At 40.3% G+C, this 22231-nt stretch overlaps 1 protein-coding gene across 4 annotated transcripts in view; it reads left to right on the plus strand.

Moving 5' to 3' along the window:
• The window catches only part of JPH1 (junctophilin 1), a 247022-nt gene that overhangs the window by 102121 nt on the left and 122670 nt on the right, over positions 1-22231 (plus strand). Inside the window, exons 4-6 of one of the 4 annotated variants that reach the window (XM_048840980.2) lie at positions 706-1361; positions 14618-14713; positions 14883-17216. The exons of 1 other annotated variant lie outside the window; for it this stretch is intronic. In XM_048840980.2, coding sequence (XP_048696937.1) covers positions 706-1361; positions 14618-14698 — 737 coding nt within the window. In that variant the 3' untranslated portion in view covers positions 14699-14713; positions 14883-17216. Of the gene's footprint in view, positions 1-705; positions 1362-14617; positions 14714-14882; positions 17217-22231 lie in introns of those variants that run through there. 2 more of the 4 variants (XM_048840981.2, XM_048840984.2) reach the window with 2 other exon arrangements.

A 22231-nucleotide genomic window follows, 5' to 3' on the forward strand; every position in this document is an offset into this window, starting at 1 on the left:
GATTAGAAAGCACCACTAAACTCAGATAAGGGGAGGGAGGGAATGCAAGGGGAGCTAGGTGAAATTTCTGAATAAGAGCCAAGGTCTACTCTGCCATGAAGACATACCCAAAGACAGAGACAGTGCAATCCCTCACACAAATACCCACTCATAAATTCAAACCAGAAAACTTATAAAAGATTCAAGCTCAGTCTTCTACAGGCTATTAAGGCATAAGGAGAGAGATTGCCTCCTAAGTATGTAACAACCAAAATAACAATCGGGTGTCATTGTGATGAGGACCATGTATGGTAGACAGACAAAAATCAGCTATTAGAGGAGAAAATGGTAGGTGTATGCATGAGACAAATAAAAAGTTAGCCACTTGGGGTGAGATTCAGAAAGGTATTTAGGCACTTAATTCCCATTGATTTCAATGGTCTCATTTGGAGACAATCTACTGTATTTTCTATGTCCCTTTGCAAGGTTGAAGGCAAAGTGATCAAACCAATAGTGAAAAGCCCAAATTATTGCCAAGCAGAGAGGAAAAGGTGCTGCAACTTTAATTAGCAAATGCATTATAATATGAAGTCCAAAACTGAGTGAGTTTTTATTTTCCCTCTTTATTTCAGCTTCAGCCCAGCTCCATACCCACAGCGTGGCAGATTTGCCACCAGGCCCTATTCTTGTTTTAATGAGATAAGATTTTGTTATACTATTTTTCAGGCCCTGATTATATCAAACAAAGATTTCAAGAAAACGTGGAGGTAAAAGAAAACCCTGAAGAAAAGGTTCAAGAAAAAACACCTTCCCCCAAAGAGTCTCCTCATTTTTATCGAAAAGGCACTACACCCCCTGGGACACCTGAAGCAAGCCCAAAGCACAGTTCTCCTCTTCCATCTGAGCCCTCCCCTACCAAACAACTGAAAAGGCAAAACTCCAGCTCAAAGGCAAGACTCACTCAAGAAAAAAAGAGTTTAGCTAGTGAGACTGTAACAGCTGTGGTCAACAAGCCTCTGTATTCAAAAGTACCCGCAAAGGAGGAGATAGCGGTGAAACATCAGCCAAAGTTTTCAGCCCACCACAATCCCATCAGCACAGAGAATGGGGAGCTGCATGGTCATTACCATGGCTACTATGTAAAAATGAATCCAACGCTGCTTCCACATGAGCTCAGGGAGGAGGATGAAGATGTCAACCCATCACCTTCAGCACTCACACGGATACCAACTCCACAGAAGCCAAGTCCTGCCAGATCTGTGACTAATCCAGATGCCAAAGAAAGCAAATCTGATACAAAAGTAAAGAAACCTGAACTTGCTGCACCAAAGAATCCCGCTAATAATGAGTCCCATTCTTCAGCAGAAGTGGAAATCCATTCGGTAAGTACTACTGGCAGCCCCTTCCCCTTCAGTGCTGCTCTGCCTGCTGCATTTCAGCTTTGCAGTCTAAGTCCGGGCAAAACTCACTGACTTCCATAGCAGTTTCATCTCTATGGACTGCTGGATAACACCCAATGAGTAAAACTGGAGTAAGGAACTGAAGTTCTTTACCTCACTGTTGCCTTTCTTAAAAATATGGAAGGGACAGATAGTAGCCAGAATACCGATAGTGGCAGTTCATAGAATAAATTCTTGTGTATTTATGTAACAGCAAGATCCTTACACACACAAATGTTTTGGTGTTTTTTCGTGTGTTCACCTCAAACCAATATGTTTCCCTTATTGGATATTTTGGTTGCACTGCTAGATTGATCCCAGAATCTAACAATTTCTAAATGTTTACCCAAAAAATTATGCAGGATCTTCCAAAAATCCAATTTTATGAGTGTAACAAACATTTTTTCCCCATTAATTGTTAAAGTGCCAGTGGGATTTACTGAAGACTGTCATTGAAAAGTTTATAACTTCCATGTAGCTTTGCTGTAAACCTGCATATAAACATTATCAGCACAGGGATTATTATTTGCTTGCCCTGAGAAAGGTAATTTCCAAATTCAGATGGCTGCTGCTGAATAGTTAACAATTAATTACTGCGCAACCATTAAAAAAAGTATATATAGTATCACATCAGGCACGTGTGTGTTTATCATTTCTGCTTCAGAATCAGCATAACAGATCATCTTCATCACCCATGTAACTCCCTAGAGCTAAGGATTACCCTTTAGATTGATATGAATGTTTGGGGCTAAAATGTCAGTGTATCAAACAGGCCTTAAATACCCAGTGATGCAATAAGACTTTAATAAAGTCCTGATTACAGATTCTCATTAAATATCAGCTACAAAGGTGATATTTCAGCCTCTTAAGGTACGTCTACACTGCAAAGAAAAACCTGCAGCTGGTCCATGCCAGCCGACTCGGGCTTATGGGGCTCACGTTGCGGGGCTGTTTCTTTGTTGTGTAGACTTCTGAGCTCAGTCTGGAGCCTGGACTCTGGGACCCTTCCACTCCATGGAGTTCCAGAGCCTGGGCTCTAGCCCGAGCCCAGAGATCTACACAGCAATGAAACAGTCCCGCAACCCAAGCCCCATGAGTTAGTCGGCTAGCACAGGCCAGCCACAGGTGACTAGTTGCTGTGCAGATATACTTTTAGTTATCGTCATCATGTTCCTATTACACCTCTGGCGTTTAGGGCACTGACGAAGCTACTCCGCTCATGTCTGTTTCTGGCAAGTCTTTCAATGGTTCCCCAGCTGTCCCTCAGGTTTTTCAGCTCGGTAAATACAGAAAATTCTAAAATTTCATATATAAATATATTAAAAACCTGATCCAAAGTCAGTGAGGGATCTTAAAGTCCACTAAACGATCTAAATAAACTCCCAAAACAAGTACTTTAAAGTTTTATAATGCTCAGTTCTTATACTGCTATGGAAAATTTAATTTTCTTCTTTATTTTTTAACAGAAATTCTAGTTGCATTAATTTCATAAAATTGAAAGTGAAGACTGAAATTGTGGTTTTAGACCATTGTGCCTAGATATTCCATTACTAGACAGTTGAAAGGTACAACTGTCAATAATAATGCCAAAAAAGAAAAAGCATTCAATAAACATTTGTTTTGTATTTGAAAAAAGCCAGATGATTAGGGCTGTTGATTAATCGCAGTTAACTCATGCAGTTAACTCAAAATAAATTAATCGTGATTTATCGCACTGTTAAACAATAGAATACAATTGAAATGTATTAAATATTTTTGGATGTTTTTCTACATTTTAAAATATATCTTTCAGTTACGACACAGAATACAAAGTGTACAGTGCTCACTTATATTATCTTACATTGCAAATATTTGCTCTGTAAAAACGATAAAAGAAATAGTATTTTTCAGTTCACCTCATGCAAGTACCATAGTGCAATCTCTTTATCATGAAAGTGCAACTTACAAATGTAGGGGTTTTTTACATAACTGCACTCAAAAACAAAACAATGTAAAACTTTAGAGCCTACAAGTCCACTCAGTCCTTCTTGTTCAGCCAATCGCTAAGAGAAACAAGTTTGTTTACATTTACAGAGATAATGCTACACACTTCTTAATTACAGTGTCACCTGATGTTCGCATGCCATTGTTGTAGCCGGCATCATTTACATGCCAAATGAACAAAAGATTCATATGCCTCTTCATGCTTCAGCCATCGTTCCAGAGGACATGCTTCCATGCTGATGACGCTCGTTAAAACAATGCGTTAATTAAATTTGTGACTGAACTCCTTGGGGGAGAATTGTATGTCTCCTGCTCTGTTTTACCCGTATTCTGCCATATATTTCATGTTATAGCAGTCTCGGATGATGACCCAGCACATGTTCGTTTTAAGACACTTTCACTGCAAATCTGACAAAATGCAAAGAAGATACCAATGTGAAATTTCTAAAGATAGCAACAGCACTCGAACCAAGATTTAAGAATCTGAAGATCCTCCCAAAATCTGAGAGGGATGAGGTGTGGAGCATGCTTTCTGGAGTCTTAAAAGAGCAATACTCTGAGGCAGAAACTACAGAACCTGAACCACCAAAAATGGAAATCAACCTTCTGCTAAGTTTCAGAGTAACAGCCGTGTTAATCTGTATTCGCAAAAAGAAAAGGAGTACTTGTGGCACCTTACAGACTAACCAATTTATTTGAGCATGAGCTTCACCGATGAAGTGAGCTGTAGCTCACGAAAGCTCATGCTCAAATAAATGGGTTAGTCTCTAAGGTGCCACAAGTAAACCTGCTAGTTACATCTGACTCAGATGATGAAAATGAACATGCGTCAGTCTGCACTGCTTTGGATCATTATCGAGCAGAACCCATCATCGGCATGGACGCCATGTTCTTTGGAATGGTGGTTGAAGCATCAAGGGACATATGAATCTTTAGCGCATCTGGTATGTAAATATCTTGCGACGCCGGCTACAATAGTGCCATGCAAACGCCTGTTTTCACTGTCAGGTGACATTGTAAACAAGAAGCAAGCATCATCATCTTCTGCAAATGTAAATAAACTTGTTTGTCTGAGCAATTGGCTGAAGAAGAAGTAGGACTGACTGGACTTAGGCTCTAAAGTGTTACATTGTTTTATTTTTGAATGCAGGGGTTTTTTGTACATAATTCTACACTTGTAAGTTCAACTTTCATGATAAAGAGATTGCACTACAGTACTTGTATTAGATGAGTTGAAAAATACTATTTGTTTTTTATCATGCAAATATTTGTAATCAAAAATAAATATAAAATGAGCACTGTACACTTTGTATCCTGTGTTGTAATTGAAATCAATATATTTGAAAATGTAGAAAACATCCAGAAATATTTAAATAAGTGGTATTCTATTATTGTTTAACAGCGCGATTAATTGCGCGATTAATGGCGATAAACTTTTTTAATCGCACGATTAACCACAATTATTTTTTTTATTGCTTGACAGCCCTACACATATGATCATATTATATCATGATAAAATAGTTTCCATTCCAACGGAATGTCAGGAGGATTTTAAACAGCAGCTACTAAAGTATACTGTTTAAAATCGGCAGACACAGATAACTGGTATCCAAGTTTTAAAAGAGCTGGCCAAAGAGCTCTCTGGTCTATTAATATTGATTTTCAGTAAGGCATGGAACACTGGGGAAGTTCCAGAGGCCTGGAAGAAAGCGAATGTTGTGCCAGTATTTTGAAAGGGTGAACAGAATGACCTGGATAATTATATGCCCATCATCTTAATATCAATCTGAGGCAAAATAATGGTCTGGCTGATATAGTACTCGATTAATAAAGAATTAAAAGAGGGTAATATAATAAATGCCAATCAACATAGGTGGATGGAAAACAGATCCTGTCAAACTAACTAGATATTTTTTGAGGGGATTACAGATGTGATTGATAAAGGTAATAGTGATGATGCAATTAATATACTTAGAGTTCTGTAAGGCATTTGACTTGGTATCGCACAACATTTTGACTAAAAGTAGAATGATGGAAAATAAACATGGCACACGTTAAATGGATTAAAACCTGGTTAATTTATTGGTCTCAAAAATGTAATGATGAACAAGGAATCATCAAGTGGGTGTGTTTCTACTAGGGTCCCACAAGAATTGATTCTTGGCCCTATACTTATTTACTGTTGTCATCAGTGACGTGACAGAAAACATAAAATCATAAAGTTTGGTGGATTGGTAGATAATGAAGAGGACACGTCATTGAGAAATTAATCTGGGTTGCTGGGTAAGCTAGACTGAAGCAAACAATGCGTGTGTCAATGCAGCCAAACGTCAAGTCCTACATCTGGGGGAAAAGGTAGTCCATCCATACTTACCAGATGAGGGACTCTGTCCTGGGAAGCGGCAACTCTGAAAGAGATTTGTCCGTCATAGTGGATAGTCAGCTGAACATGCGCTCCAAGAGCAATGCTGTGACCAAGAGGCAAATGCAATCCTTGAATATATAAATAAGGCACTGATGCAACCGCCACTGGAATGCTATGTCTAGTTCTGGTGTCCACGCTCTAAGAAGGATGTTAAAAACTTGGAGAGGGCTCAGAGAAGAGCCATGAGAAAACATGCATTATAGAGAGAGACTCAAGGAGCTAAATCTACTTAGCTTAACAGAGAGAAGGCTAAGGGGTGATTTGATTAAGTACCTACACAGGGGACAGAAATACAGGGTTCTTCAGTTTAGCAGACAAAAGTATAACATGATCCAATGGCTGAAATTTGAAACTAGACAAATTCAGACTAGAAGTAAGGCAAAAAAAATTAACAGTGATGGCAATTAACTATTGGAACAACATTACTGTGGGATGTAATGGATTCTCCATCACTGGAAATTTTTAATCAAGATTAGATATTTTTCTGAAGGATATGATCTAGTTCAAACAGGAATTAATTCAGAGAAGTCCTGTGGCGTGTGTTATGTAGGAGGTCAGACTACAGTATCACAATGTTTCCTTCTGGCCTTTTAATCTATTTTGCAGCTGATATTGGCCTTTGACCCTGGGAGCCTGACATATGTGGATGGGTCAGACGTACACTACCATGAAGTTGTCAGGCCTGGGAAGGGGAAAGGGGGTCCAAAGATGAAAGGACAGAATCTCAGCCTGAAATTTGAGTTTTCTGTTCAGCCCTGATATAAGCAAGTGAAGTTGCACCTGCTTAGGCAGCATCTATCAGGCCAAATTTTTCTCATCTTTTCCACCATTCCTTCCAAACCAAATCATTATTGGGACCTGAGGGAGCTCCTAACTTTACTGACTAGCTGGAGTCTCTCTAGATCAGAAATGTATCCCTCCACCTTCTCTGACAATCAGGGCAGGGCACAGACACAAACACACCACTAGCCAATGATCAGGAAGGCTATGTCTTCACTACACGCAACTGGCAGTGGCATGCAGTGTACGTGTAGCTACATGCTGCAGTGGAAAGCATACACACTGCAGGTTCTAAGTACACATGTCAGCAAAAGGTGAGGAAAGGCTCCAGCAGCAGGGACCCTACACTGCTGTTTTTAGCAGTGTCAAGAGAGAGGCATGACTTGGAAAAGTACGCACATACATACCCACACCCTTCAGGCATGTTTTTACTAACCTAAGCTATGCCTCACAGTCTATTGCTATTTATACCTGTGTTGTGGGGGCTCCATATGTACCTACACGACACACTACTGAAAAAAGCATGCAGTGTAGCCATGCCCAAAAGGTGGAGAGGGTAATAAGAGAATATCACACAGCAGACATTTATTTATTGATGTGATAGCCTGGGATCTGTCCCTCTGCCTCTACTGGGGTAGTTTAATTGCATTAGTCTTGATAACCTCGGTGTGGTGAGTGTATGAGAGAAAGGAAATTAGGGTGTGGGAGTTCATTCCCAATGTGAAGGCATTTTGCTGTATGTCTTTAAAACTATATTTTCTACAAGTGTGTGTGTATGTGTAGCTGACTTTTCCAAGATATCCGCAAAAAGAAAAGGAGTACTTGTGGCACCTTAGAGACTAACCAATTTATTTGAGCATGAGCTTTCGTGAGCTACAGCTCACTTCATCGGATGCATACCGTGGAAAAGTTTTAGATAAGCTATTACCAGCAGGACAGTGGGGTGGGAGGAGGTATTGTTTCATGATCTCTGTGTGTATATAAATGTCTGCTGCAGTTTCCACGGTATGCATCCGATGAAGTGAGCTGTAGCTCACGAAAGCTCATGCTCAAATAAATTGGTTAGTCTCTAAGGTGCCACAAGTACTCCTTTTCTTTTTGCGAATACAGACTAACACGGCTGTTACTCTGAAACTTTTCCAAGATATGTGGTGATGTGTGTCAGAGACAGGGTAAATTCTCTACCGATTTGCATTTTTTAAAACTTTAACAGGAGTAAAGCAACAAGAGGTACTCCAACAGTCTACCAGAACAAGGGTGTGTGTTGGTACAGAATTGTTTTTAATGCTGCTTGTGCATTTTTCTCCAAAGTTTTCACCATCCCCATTTCAACCTCAGAAATGATTTCCCTGATTCCCTCTGCTCTGAGTCTTTCCTGAACAGAGATTTGTCAGCAAGTCACAGTTACCCATCCACTGAACTAAACCTGAAAAATCACTGGAGATAAATCAGATGAGATTTTAATTGTGATCAAAAAGATGAGCAGATGGTGTTTTATCCTATGCACTTATGTTCTTCTGCCAAATTGTTTGCATATTGGCTTAAATAAGGTAGTATTGGAAGAAGGGGCATGGCTTTATTATACCGTAAAAGACTATTTTGAGAGTAACTGGTATTAAACCACAATACTTAGTTCCGTTTTACCTAAATCTAAGGGCATCACAATGTGCAGAATATCAAGTGATATGGGGTATAGTCTCCTCTTAATGTGTACTTGACATCCATCAATCATACAATCTAATGTCCCTGTTGAAAATACAGAGCTCTGGCACTGATCCTGTAAACTCCTATGCCTAGAATTCCCAGCAAAGTCAATGGCCATTCCTAATGCAAATGGATTGCAGGACTAGTCTTTATATCTCTTAGTTATTTCCCTGAACAGTCGTGCCATCTTCTACCTCAAAATTAATTACATAGGGTTCTCTTACCTAAGGGAAAAGATGTTCTCTTTCCTGCTACTGAAAATATGAAAGGACAGTTTGATGCAGGACTAAAACTTTGCTGTTGCAGCTTCTTTATTGCACCTGTTCTAGTCAATCCTGCACAGCACAGACTAATTTTGCCTTTTGCTATTTTAAGCTCCTGCAGGGTATTAAGGACTTATCTTTGGTGCTTTACCTTAAAGCATTTAACACTCATAGCATGTGTCTAAAAACTGGGGTCATGCTTTGCATAGAACAAAACTCTAAGACTGAACATTTTTGGAACATCAAAAAACTCTGCTTTCACAATTCTTGTTATCAAAAGAGAAAACAAAATATATTCACTGCTGTGAATGGGGTGAGTCCCTGTTTGTGTCAACTCAGCATGGGTTGGTGCCCCAACATCACCATCTCTTCATTCTTTACTCAGTATTAGTAAACCTAATCCTTAACCTCCGCTTCCTCATCAGCTGCTTCTTTCTAGGAAGGATGCCTTGTCTCATATCCTACCCCTCTCTTACTTTAGAGGTTCTCTACCTTTTATTCTCCTTAGTAGGAGCTAATGATACCCACTTCATCTGGGTGATAGATGCATCAATAGAATAGCCCTCCATCTCCAGGCAGGGTTCTGGAACCTGATATCTTATTCTGTTGCTGTTTGAACTACAGCCCCAACTTGCTATTCAACCAAAAACTGTCGGTCTTGGAGCTCTCATACCATGTAGAATGCAGTTCAGGATGTATGATAGGTAATGAAGGAAATCCTGGCTCCACTGAAATTAGTGACAAAGCTCTCATTGATTTAACAAGGCCAGGGTTTCACCTAGTCCACATAAACCAATATTATTATTTATGGCTAGAATTTTCAAAGGAGTTGGCACCCAGCTCCAACTGAATTTCAATCCTTTGAAAATCCAAGCCCATATTACTGAAGCATCTACAAGCTCCAGCATGCTAGAGACCCAGTGAACATGTAGTAAGAGCTAGTCTGAAACCCAAAGAGCTTACAGCCCAAATAGACAAAGGGAATAGAGGTATTGTTCACATTTTACAGATGGGGAACTGAAACACAGAGAGACTGAGTGATGTGGCCAAGGTCACACAGGAAGTCTGCAGTAAAGCCAGGAAGTGAACCCACCTCTCCTGAGTCCAAGTCAGTGCCTTAACCATAACCATAACCATCCTTCCTTGCTGGAGGAATGTATCCTAACAGTGAAGTGTATTGTATGGTTCTCTGTCCTTCTGCAAACAGAAAAGTGGCATTAGTAGGAAGGGTCTCATAAGTGTATGAACCTTGGCCTTTTTGAGTTTGCAAGTCGTATTTGTTTCAAACAAGTTTGCCGTAGAAAGGGATCCCCGTAGGGCTGTGGTGCACTGAACCATGCAGATGTAAGCATCCAGAGTAGTTATAATAGCAGCCTCTCCTATGATAATCTAAAGGCCAGTTTGTGGCAGGAGGGATGAGTCCCCATCTCTGTGAAGTGGAATGAAAGTGAATCTGATTCAAAAACATCCATGGGACCCATTGTTTCCTGTGGGGAATTTTCTGTAGACAATATCGCAAACCCTTAGTCATTTTTAACACACACTCTGCTACAGAAGGATATATCTTCACTTCAGAGTTAACTTGGATGATTGGCACCCACGTAAATCTAGTCTGGGTGTGAGGAGCCACACTGCAAAGTCCTACCTGAGTTACCAGCTGCTGCACTCACCCATGCATGGCACTAGGACTTCTGGGGGTATCTCCTATGGTTCCTTATGCTGCAGTAAGCTGGGCCACTCTGATTCTTTGCCAGCAAATGGTGAGATAATGATTTAGTAATTTAGCCCTGTTGGTACTCCTTGTGGGGACTTGAATTGTAGGAAGGCACTGGAGACTATCAGCAATTCAGTGGTTTAGCCTGCATCCTCACTGCAAAGCAGCCAGGTTACCGACCTGAGCGTCAGGCTTTATCATACAGCCTCAGATGGGTCAAAGATTTGTGTATGTGGACGGGGGCTAGAAATGGGGGTTAGGGGCAACACCGAGGTAGGGGTTAACTGCCATGAAGACATACTCCACCAGACACTTGTGAAAATTCAGCAAAGGCTCTAGGGTGTGGCCCTCTAGCTCAGTGATTCTCCATCTTTCCATACTGTACCCCATTTAGGAGTCTGATTATCTTGCGTAGCCCAAGTTTCACCTCAGTTAAAAACTGTTTGTTTACAAAATCAGACATAAAAATACAGAAGTGTCACAGCACACTATTACTGAATAGGTGCTTACTTTCTCATTTTTACCATATAATTACAAAATAAATAGATTGGAATATCAATATTGTACTTACATTTCAGTGTACAGTAAATAGAGCAGAATAAACAAATCATTTGTCTGTATGAAATTTTAGTTTGTACTGACTTCGCTAATGTTTTATATGTAGCCTGTTGTAAAACTAGGCAAATACCTAGATGAGTTGATTACCACCTGGAAGACCTCTGAGTACCCCCAGAGATACACGTACCTTGGGTTGAGAACCACTGTTCTAACAATTTGTTGTCATGCAGAGCACTGTACTTATGCAGGTTGCATTTAACTGGCAAAACTACGTAAATGGGGGCATCTCCCAGAGACCAGATTTAGCCCTGTTGGTACTTCTTAACGGAAAGACTGCTAGTTAATGGGATCATAAAAAGGCAGTAATTCTGCTTAAGCAGGAAGACTCTAGCTCATTTAGGGTACATCTGCACTGCAGTTGAATGTGTAACACAGGCAGCCAGACCCACACTAGCTTTTGATAGTAGTGAAGACACAGCAGCACGTACCCCAGCACAGAACAGAAACACAAGTATGTATCTAGGGTCCCCAGGGGACTTATACAGGGGCTCCTAGCCCAGGCTGAAGCCCATGCCACCATATCTGTACTGTAGTGGTTAAACCTAGCATGGGAATGCTTATATAAGCTGCAATGTCGCCTTAAATTGCAGTGTAGACGTACTTAGTGACATGATTTTTAGAAGTTGCTAGTGATAGTGTGCACCAATTTGAGACATGTTAAAGCAGTGGTGGGTAACCTGTGGCCCATCAGGGAATCTGCCTGCAGGCCGTGAGACAGTTTGTTTACATTGACCATCTGCAGGCATGGCCGCCTGCAGCTCCCGGTTCACCGTTCCTGGCCCATGGGAGCTGCAGGCAGCTGTGCCTGCAGACAGTGAATGTAAACAAACTGTCTCACGGCCTGCAGGCAGATTACCCTGATGGGCTGCATGCGGCCTGAGGACCACAGATTGCCCACCACTGCCTTAACGGGTCTAATTTTCAGAAAGTTCTAGGTAACCACTCCCTCAAACTTAGGTCATTAAGAAGTGCCTTAAGTTGGACACCCAAAAACTGAGGCACTCAAAATCATTAGTCGCTTCTGAAAATCTTGCCTCCGGATATTAATTTTAAAGTTTCAATCTTACGCTAGTTTTGTCTCTTTTCTCCTGGTCTTATTTGTTTGTTAGCTGTGATTTGTGCAGAAAGTCCTTCACTTGTTCCTGGCCGTGAGCTCACTTTTCAAATGCTAACTATACAAGCTGGGCCATCACACCAGGTATCTCACATCTGTCAGTGCCATTGTGCAGATAGGCCCAGTACAGGTGGTGCGCCTCCTCCCATCTCCAAGGGCCTCTCCATTCGTTTGACAGCCTCTTTGCGTCTCAGCAAACAGTGGCACTATCGATATGGGAGTGTCTCCATATTGACAACTTCAAGAGATCAAAAATCATGAGACACAAAAAGATTGTATTGCGTTTTTTTAGGTCAGTCCCTTGATTTTTGAATTTCCCATCCCCAGGGTGTGTGCATGTGACAATTAGTGTTGCCCACTCTCCCACATGTATTGGATAAGGTGATTTTGGCTCCTGCTGCAGGAGCTCTCACCCCCACATCTGCCCCTCTCCTGCCCAGTAATTAATCCTGTCCTCCAGGCCCCCATCAGTTCTCTCCCCACCCAACCCTCCCTCCCTCATCGACCCCACTGCCCTCAGTTTTCTCCCCACTCAACCCCCCTTAGTTCAGCCCCCCTACCCCATCGACCCCCAGCGGTCTCAGTTCACCCTCCTAGCACTCACACCATCTGCTCCAAACCCATCATCAATACAGCCCACCTACCCCATCAGCCCTGCTCTGCAGCCCCCACGCCATAATTCAGCTCTCCCAGCCTCACCTGTGCTCTTCTTCGGGTTCTTCACCCTCCCCAGGCCTAGGAGGCCTGCAGTGGGGTCACCTCTCCCTCTTCCTAAGCTGGCAGGGAAGCAGCCACCCAGGGTTGACAGCCGGAGTGCTGCCACCTGGGACTGAAAAAAAAAATCCTGAGCTTTGAGAGTTCTGTCATGAGTGAGGCTTAATTTTACTTAGAAATCATGTCTCTCACAATAAATTCACGGCAGTTGGCAAGCCTGGTGTCTGTTAATTGTTAACTCCATTTCTCCAAGACTAAAGTCCCCTGCAGCTACCATCTGTAGTGGATTCTATTGTGAGAGTACTATGAGCCCAGTCCTTGAAAACACTCATTACCAGGCCTACTGCTCATCACTGTACACACTGTTTTCATTGTCTTGAATGAAACTACTCACAGTAGTAAGCTCGAGGCCTGGTAGTAAGTGTTTGCCTGTAATCATCTCTAAACCATTTTTAATACTATTTGATGTGATATTAGCACAAATACTGTTCATTTAAGACAGGCTTTGCCATTATGGTATTCTAGCAAACAGTTCTCAACCTGTATCATTCCAGGGATTGTATGGCTGATGTCAATCATAGCCATTAAATGTAGCGGAATTTTACAATAGATGACGTTTGCAGTAAGTCAATAAATTCTTGTTTAATATTTAATTAAATCTGGTTATCCCTCTTGTGATCTTAAAAGTGATAGTCCCATCAACAGGTCCCCAACAATCTTGCCCTGCTCAGATCTTGCCTTTTTGCATGGATCATTTGTGTTTTCCATAGGAATGAATTTTATAAAGGGTGTGGTTTTCTTTGTTTTTTTACTAGCAGTGGAGTATGCATTTTTTTAAAAGTTAATCACATGTAAGTCTGAGTAAATATGTCAAAAATTTTAAAAGGCGAACCCAAGAACAGAGGCATCTCATCTGTTAAATATATATTCCAAACTATTCATAAGTGAGAATCTGTACAAATGATACCTTTCTGGGCACTGTTAAAAAGCAGCAGTATACATCAGAAGGCTAATCAGAATCTTTGGTCATCTATTTCATGTAAAAATGAAGAAATTATACAAAGATTAAGAGTCAGCTGTTTAATAAAATTTAGATTTCGCTTGGGAGGCAGGGGTTGTTTTGACTTTTACATTTCTTTATGAAATTGACTATCTCCATTTATAAAGTAAGGGAATTTTGCCATCAGTGTCTACAGGAGCAGGATCAGGCCTGTAATTCTGCAACTGTTAAAATTACAGTTTAAATATTTATAAAAGATTTCTGGGGGATCTCTATCATCTCTTTTTTATTAGCCAAACTACCTGCGGAGGGAAGGGAAAGAGGAAATTCCAGTGAGAGTACTGCCAGGGCCAGAGTGTATTATTTTACATAACACAGTTATATTTTCTACTTTAAAAGAGGTTGGAGTCTATGAAGAGGCCTGAAGTAGGGAAGAGGTGCTGTACTATCATCTTTTTTTTACTACTACTGAAGTTCAAGTTTTGTTTTAAAAAACTGGCATTGATTTTGTCTTGCACTATTTTGTTTTCTTTGGACAATCACAGTTCCCAGAAAAACAACTTAATCCCAACTTGATTAAACCAATATGATACCACATTTAATTTCACCTGCATTTACAGCATCCATTGCATTTCTCACACACATGATATTTAGCACAGCTGAATGCCAGAAATAATGAGTTTAAATGTTTTGTTTATCAGCAGTAGAGTCTGTACCTTTAGGGGTGATTAATCTTTCAGAGGCAGGTTTTAAAAGGTCAAGACAAGGTCATGATATATATTTCCTGTTGTGACTTCATTTAGAAACATGCATTATGTTCAGGCTTGCATGATTTTTTCCATTTTAAAAAAATGTAATCGAAACCCATTTTATTGTATTTTCAGGGTCCTAACTCAGTCATGATTGCCCTGGTAATGCTGTTGAATATTGGTTTAGCCATTCTTTTTGTCCATTTTCTAACTTGACTGGAATTAGAGAAGGTAAGAAAGGTCTTGTTTTTATAGAAGAACACCATATCCAAATCAGTTTGATTCCCCAGTTCAAATTATAAAGATTTACAAACTTTTAATGTTCCCTACTTTAATTTTAGCTATGCCTGAATGTGATTCAACATAGTTACTTAATGATATAATTGTTTTGACCCTTCAGTGAAGTCATGACAACTAGTGGTGTTAGCCCACAATTCTCTGCAGTTGTCTCATCAGCCTTTTAAATGGCACCAGTCGTACTCAGACACAGGGAAGGAGGCTTGGAATTAGGATGGGACGCAAGAGAGATGACACTTGGAAAATTCAGCCAGGGGCCTGATCAGTTTCTCTACTGATGATTTGTGGCTTTGGGGTCCTCTGGAAGCTGAAGCAAGCAGCCATGTTGGAAAACAACAACAAAAATCTGCTGAAGCAGCCCAACCAGTGAAGTGCATTGGCTACTCCATCTGTTCCAGCAGTGTGTGACTAAACTGGAAATGTACGGAGCTGCACTTTTTGTTGATGGAAGCTAACAGCTGCCTTATTATTTTACCGTCTGATGTTTTTAGTAGGGAGATCGGAAAACGACTGCCAGAGGAATGTGGTCAGAGGATTCAGTTGCTGTGGAAGTGATTCCAGCGTTCACTCCTATCTCATTAGAAGAAATAGTTAGCAGCATCACTCACCAGTCTTATTCCATTACCTGCTGCTTTTAACATCTCCTGCAATGGTCGGGGAGATTGAATTTCATTTGCTAGTGCATGATTCTGTTTTCGCTGTTGTTTAAACCTGATGTATAGCCATAATATAGTATGTAGAGCAACCTGGAGAAATGTACTAGTTGCATCTAGCAGCAGAGAAGCTAAACTCTGTTATACATACAGTATATATATTTTTTTATCTGAAGGTACAATTCTTGAAACTTGTTTTCCTAAATTATTAAGGTTTAGCAGGTAATATACAGTAATGGCGAAGTTTTAAGCTGTCCTTTATAGCTTCCAAAAAATGCTCAAATGCTTGTGTCAATAGCAAGCCAATTTATAATACCATGAGAGTCTTCAGGGAGTACCAGTACATTAGAAAAAGGAGGCAGAATATTTTGAGAAATAGGATTGAAGTTTTGTGTGGTTTTTCTCCGGCACCAGTGTTGTGGTAATTGGTTATTTGAATGATTATATTTTAATATTGGGATTTTTGCCAGCAGTTAAAGTCAAGTCTTGTCCAAGTGGACATTAATGCCAATGAAACCTAAGCTAGTTACTACATACAAAAATATTATTAATTTTAAAATACTAGCTTTGTGTTGAATACATTCAGGTAGAGCGTTTAGATCCATTGAAATAATTGTTTAATCAATTTGATGGCTTTAATGTCTTTAAAGTCCGTAGATAATTTTACCTCAACAAAACAAAACAAGAAAGAGTCACAGAAATTTTGATTTGGAACATTTGTCTTAAGTTGTTTTATAGTCCTACGTTATGCTGATGTGATCAGTGCTTTTTCATGTGCCATTACACTGTAATTACTGTACCCTGTATTACTCAAAAGCATGCTTCTTTACTTACAGAAGTTTATGTGGTGTGATCATTTTAAATTAAAATATTTACTTTCAAATCAAAAATAGAAAAGGGCTTGGAATATGGTTTATTTTATCTCTATTAGAAAAGATTTCATAATTTTTAGTTTTTGAACATGTTTGTAAACTTTGTAATTGTTTGCATGATTTAATGGAGAAGTTTCTTAAAAGCTACATTAGGTATCTTTTGATGCAGCACATAAAGTAACATAGGTATGGAATGAATATTGTGTAGCTTGATACAGCTCAGTGCAGAACAATAACACTGTGTTTTATGCAGAAGTATGTTGAGAATCCTGTGGTTTGACCAGTGTGGAATAAAGCAGAAAGAGAGCAAATGAAAATAACTGGTATATTTATTTATTTTTAAAAAGAAGTAAAATCATGTTTTACTTTTAAATTTAAGAAAGTAATTTTTAAATGAGAACACATTTTAAAGTTACTGTAAGCCTTGATGTAAGGAATAAATGCTCCTGCCCACCCCATGACTCCTTACAAAGAGAACTAATTTTGTAACTGACATTTAATTCTTATTCAATGTTTATTTAAAATACTTTATGCTCTGCAAATAATGGGGTAACAATCAGCTTCTGAAAATGTTTATAAATTTAAGCATGTTACTACAATTTATAAATATGTATGATTTATAAGCTTTTCTAAAACAAAGCTCAAAAATTGTTGGTATTTTTCTAAAATGTGCACAGCTGTATTTTACATGAAAGGCTATTTATAATTGGTTGTTATACTGTACACTACATTTCGGACAGCACATGAAGCCTGCCAATGTACTTAATAATGTCACTTTGTCTATTTAAAGTTTCTTGCTGTGAAAAAAAATGAACTCTTTATGTAGGAGTTTCTCTATTTATAAAAGTCTTGAACCCAAAAAATGTACAGTTTCCACAACTGTATTTGCTCTAATAAAAAGTTGGTTATTAAGAGTTGCAGGTGGGTTTTTCTGTTCATGCGAACAGTATACTGCAGATATTTTTCCTGGAAAAATGTCTTCTATCATCTGCCAAGAGAATGGGCAGAAGCCTGGCTCCTTGGAAGTCCAAGGGAATTTGGCCCTTGTTTTCAATAGAGTCAGGATTTTACCCAAGGAATGTATCACTTCAAAGTGAAAGAAAGTTAAAACTGGTGGATAGCTTCCTGATATAGGTGTTCTTCCTTTCTCTTCACAAATAGGATTTTTATGTATTTCTACACAGACTAAACACAGTATATAAAACTCCATTAAAGCCAGCAGGGTTGTCTAATGAGTAGGTCACTACAGAGTTTTACTCCCTCTTAGTTGTTACCAATTGGTGCTGAGTTTTCAGGAGCTTCCCTTTAATAGAAATATATATTTTAGGAGCAGTTGCTCCTGTCTATGTTTTGAATTAACTCTACCTTTATAAAGCTGCAAGAATGTCTCTTGTCTGCACAATAAGCCCTTCTCTAAAAAGTTTAACAATGAAAAAATAAGTTTCTGGGTATAATGAACAGAGATACATATTGTCAAACATTTTTGAAACTGATAGATCTCTAAACCACCTTTTATTCCCCTACCACTTTTTGACCACACAATACTCTTCATATCTTCAAAACTGAGATTAAAGTGACATGAAGTATTTCTACAGTACTCTGAATGTGAAGATGTAACAATTCATATGTAAATCCCCCCAGTAACAAGTGAAGGATTTAGGCAGCAACAGAGGAGAACGTGTTTGCTTGATCACATTTAAACTACAGTAGCTTTCCCTGCCTAATTCTCAAAATTCAAGACACCCTTTGACTCTGGGGATGAAGAGGAACTTTTTCTACAACTATGGGAACAGAATGACATCGTTACAGTGACATCTTTTCCGGCTATGCGCACTTTCTTATTTGTGTAATTACATTATATGAATTTATCTGATTACACAATATATTCAATGTCCACAATACAGAGATACTATCAAATGGACAGTTTTGAGTCACCAAAGATTGTCAAAGTCTCAGTTATCAGGTCTTCCTAGCACATAGACAAAGGAGCAGAGAATGAATAAAGAACTCTTTAGTTTCTTTTTATCTGATGGGAAGATAGAGACTTCCACTCTAGTGGTGGGACATCGAAAGAAAAAGTGGATTCAATGTGAACACTGGCCTGTGGGCTTACACTATCAAAACCATGCTCTCAGATACATAGCATAAGCCATTTCCATAACAAGCCTAGAAATATTTATTTACACAAACATTGACATGTATGTAATGATACTACACAGTAGCTAAGAACTATAGTAAAGTAGGCTGTACAATAAATTATTCTGATAAGAGTAACAAGCCTGCAGGTATTCACTCTGCTTTCAAGTCATATTAACATTCTTAGTTACTGTATATTAATAAGATATGGTTATGAAGGATATAAAAATGATTCTTCAGTAGCTCAGTGAGTCAGAGAAGATGGCACAGTACATTGTCCTCCTATCGAAGGTCAGCTACTAAACAAGGAGCAAATGAAAGGAGATTAACTAAGCCTTTAAGAAATAACATTTTCAAATCCTCTGGTTTAGTATTCACAGAAACAGTGAAGAGGAGAAGAACAGAGAGTGTGAAACAGAATAAGGGATTGGTGTGCTAACCTACTGTAGTTGAAACATCTGCAGCATCTCTCTCAAATTCTGCAATGCACAAATCCTGGTGTTTTTCTGTGCAGAAAACTAGCAAGTGGCATCTGCAAACAATACAGACATATTAGCACTTTATGGGTGCCTCTCAAGGAAGTGAATGGAAAGCAGGTCTATTCTCCCGAATACTAGACTTTTAATGGGGACAGCCCAAGGAACAGATGGGATTGGGGGAGGAATAAAAAACTTTACTTCTATCTGCCTTAAGGACTTCATACTGCTGCCCGTAGTACCTAAGCATCTTCAATGTAAAAATCAACAACCTAGTCCCTAGGGGAGTTCATAGAGTCTCTGCCACTTTTCCCTTTTTTGGTTCTGACCATTTAGATTTCATTGATTTACTTTTTGTTTAGGTTCATGTGTTTCAGGCTAATGGGGGGAGGGTTGGGTGCAGGGGAAATTACTGTTGTGTTATTCTGATGGTGGAAAGGGCTTTTTGAAGAGGAAGGTGTTCCTAAAGAGGCTAATCTCCTATGAAAGCTTGCTCCATGCTTGTTCATTTTTCTTTCCTTATGACTAATCTCTACTCTCTCAAATTGAACTGAGAGCCCAATAATTCTGTTCTCCGCACCCTCCCCCCATCATTCTCCAAGAAGTCAAATTCGTCGCATGCTACTTAGCCATGCTGGGCCAAATTCACTGGTGACATGACAACATGGAACTTCAGTTACTGCACTGGAAATGCATGTGTTTGTGTCCGTGGCCCAGTCTCCCATTTGGCTCATTTTCACACTCTAAGGCTGTTGCTCTGTATGACTGTATCCTAATTTTCAAACCTATACTTAATTCATTCAGTCCCCCAGTAAGGGGACTCGGCCCTCTGAGGGGTGATGGGGCACCACACCGCCTCGCTACACACACTCTGCTGGGTTGGCCAGTCGATGGCCCAGACCTTCAGACAGGGACTGTGCAAAATAGTTCTAGGTAAGCCCAGGCCCTGGGTCAGAGCAGGGCAGCAAACAAACAGTCAGAAGCTCAGGCCTGCAGGCAGGGGCTGAGCAAATAGTTCAATAGCAAACCCCAGGCTTTGAGCGACTAGGGAGAGTGGGTGACAGGGGGCGACACAGGCCCACCCATTCCACTGCGTCCCAGCCTGGGGCTCTAGCAGCAGCAAAAGACCCGCTGCTGCATCAGTGTGGATCCTGGCCGCCACTCACTGACATGGGTTCTGGCAGTGCTGCAGCCAGACTAGGGTCAGCTGCCCCCAGGCTACTTCCTGACTCCCCCTCGTAGGGTACCTGGGTCAGGGTGGTGTCCTCAGAGGGCTCCAGCACCATGGATTCCTCCAGGTAGCTGGCGAGGGGTAGGCTTGGTATCTCCTCCATGCACCGGTCAGCATTGGCCGGTCCAGCCAGTCCTGGGGTCGGCCGTGGATTGCCGGGGTCACCCAGGCTGGAGCCAGGCCACAGGCGTCTGGCCTCTCCGGCGGCTGCGGACCAAGTGAGCTCTGGGATTGGGCTTTTATACTCCCTGTCCTGCGCCTTGACCTCTGGGGGACGGGCGCAGGATCCACTGGCTCCGCCCACTTTGGTGTCTGGGGAGGTTCCTCCCTCTGCGGGGTGGTGGGGTACCACACCGCCTTGCTACACTCCCATATATGATTAGTGATTTGAATAGCTACTGTAGTCTTTCTTTTGTGATAGTATACATGACTGAAACCTCTGTGTATAGAGGCTGCAAAAAGCAGATAACTATTCCCAGTGAAACCCTGTCACCTTTATGAAAAATCTGATATTTGAATTGTGAGATCCACTACAAATGTCCTTGATAAGATCATGAAGAAGAATGGACAGATTGCTGCAGCTAACTCCAACAGGGAAGACTAAAGAGTCCTCTGGGGATTCTTGATTTACATTGGTTTGTGTGCTGTGATTATTATTTTTGGACTTGAGAAATGAACACATGAGCTCCTGGGAAAAAAGTACCCTGTACTGCACATTCATTCTTGCTCATTAGAGTGGGCTTCCACAACTCTATCCTTCCTCCATCCCTTGCACCCGATTTACCAGACTACACTAGGAAAGGTAGAGAACCATATAGTGTTTACATTTTACATTTGTAGCTTGTGAGTTTAATATAAATTAAAAAGGAGCAACAAATAGAGGAAAAACAATTTACTGTTTTTAAGCTGCCTCTAGGAGACTGGCCTCTGATTTTGTTGTAATTTAAATCAAAGTTGGGGAAGGGGCGATGATGCTCTTTTTATGCAGAAGATAATTAGAGCTGAATTCCAGATTTATAAAATACACTGCATGGTATTTCCATGACCTGGTCTCCCCTCTGATACAAACCAGTAAATTCAGGAGAAGATATATCCCCTTTTCTAATCATAGAATATCATTGTTGGAAGGGACCTCAGGAGGTCATCTAGTCCAATCCCCTGCTCAAAGCAGGGCCAATCCCCAACTAAATCATGTGCAAGCTGTATTAGTTTCACTGAAAAACACCATGTAAAGGGTATTTAAAACTGCAAAAATATAACTCACTTTCACTGAGATTTCCTTTATCAACCTCTTCATGTCCCTAAATTAGATAAATTATATAGGGGCCTAAGCCACAAAAGGCAGATTGGGAACAAGGTTTTCAAAACTAGGTGCCTCAGTCCTCAATTAGGCCCCTAAGTAGCCTGAGGTAATAGGTCCCACTGAAGCAATTTTGAAAATCAGAATCCTAACTTCAGACACCTGTTCTTGAAAATTTTTGCCCTGAATTTCAAACACTCCAAAGTTTGCAGGTGTTTGGTTCTGGATGCAGGGAGGGGGGTTAGTTTCAGCCATAATAGCAATAGGGTCCAAGTGCAAAGTTTTGACCCAGAGCTAGATTTAGATTCTAATTCAAAACATACACAGAACAAACCCTTCAGAGGATCTGGAGTCCTGAGACCATACACAGCAAACTATTTTTATTAAATTCAGTTCAGTAATCAAATTTGTTTGCAATAATCCTGGGATAATTACACCACTGTGTATTTAACTTTGCTGCTATGGTATATTTGGGGGGCATTTTCCAGAGGATTAGAATAACTCTGAAAGTATCTGGTATTTTATTTACTATACCTAGCTCTTATAGAACATTTTATCCCAGAGCTCTCAGAGCACTTTACAAAGGGAGATCAGGATCATTATCCCCATTTTACAGATTCTAAAACACAGGAAGGTGAAGTGACTTTTCCAAGTCCCCAATGTCTTACCAGTCACCAATGGTAGAGTCCCAATCCAGACCTCTATCCACTAGGAAAAGATGCTTATATAGTCACATTTAGCTGAGAAATTGTGTACCACACAACAGCCTGCATAAATTGTGTTG

The sequence above is a fragment of the Caretta caretta genome, chromosome 2, assembly GCF_965140235.1.
Source record: "Caretta caretta isolate rCarCar2 chromosome 2, rCarCar1.hap1, whole genome shotgun sequence".
Taxonomy (NCBI): Eukaryota; Metazoa; Chordata; order Testudines; family Cheloniidae; genus Caretta; species Caretta caretta.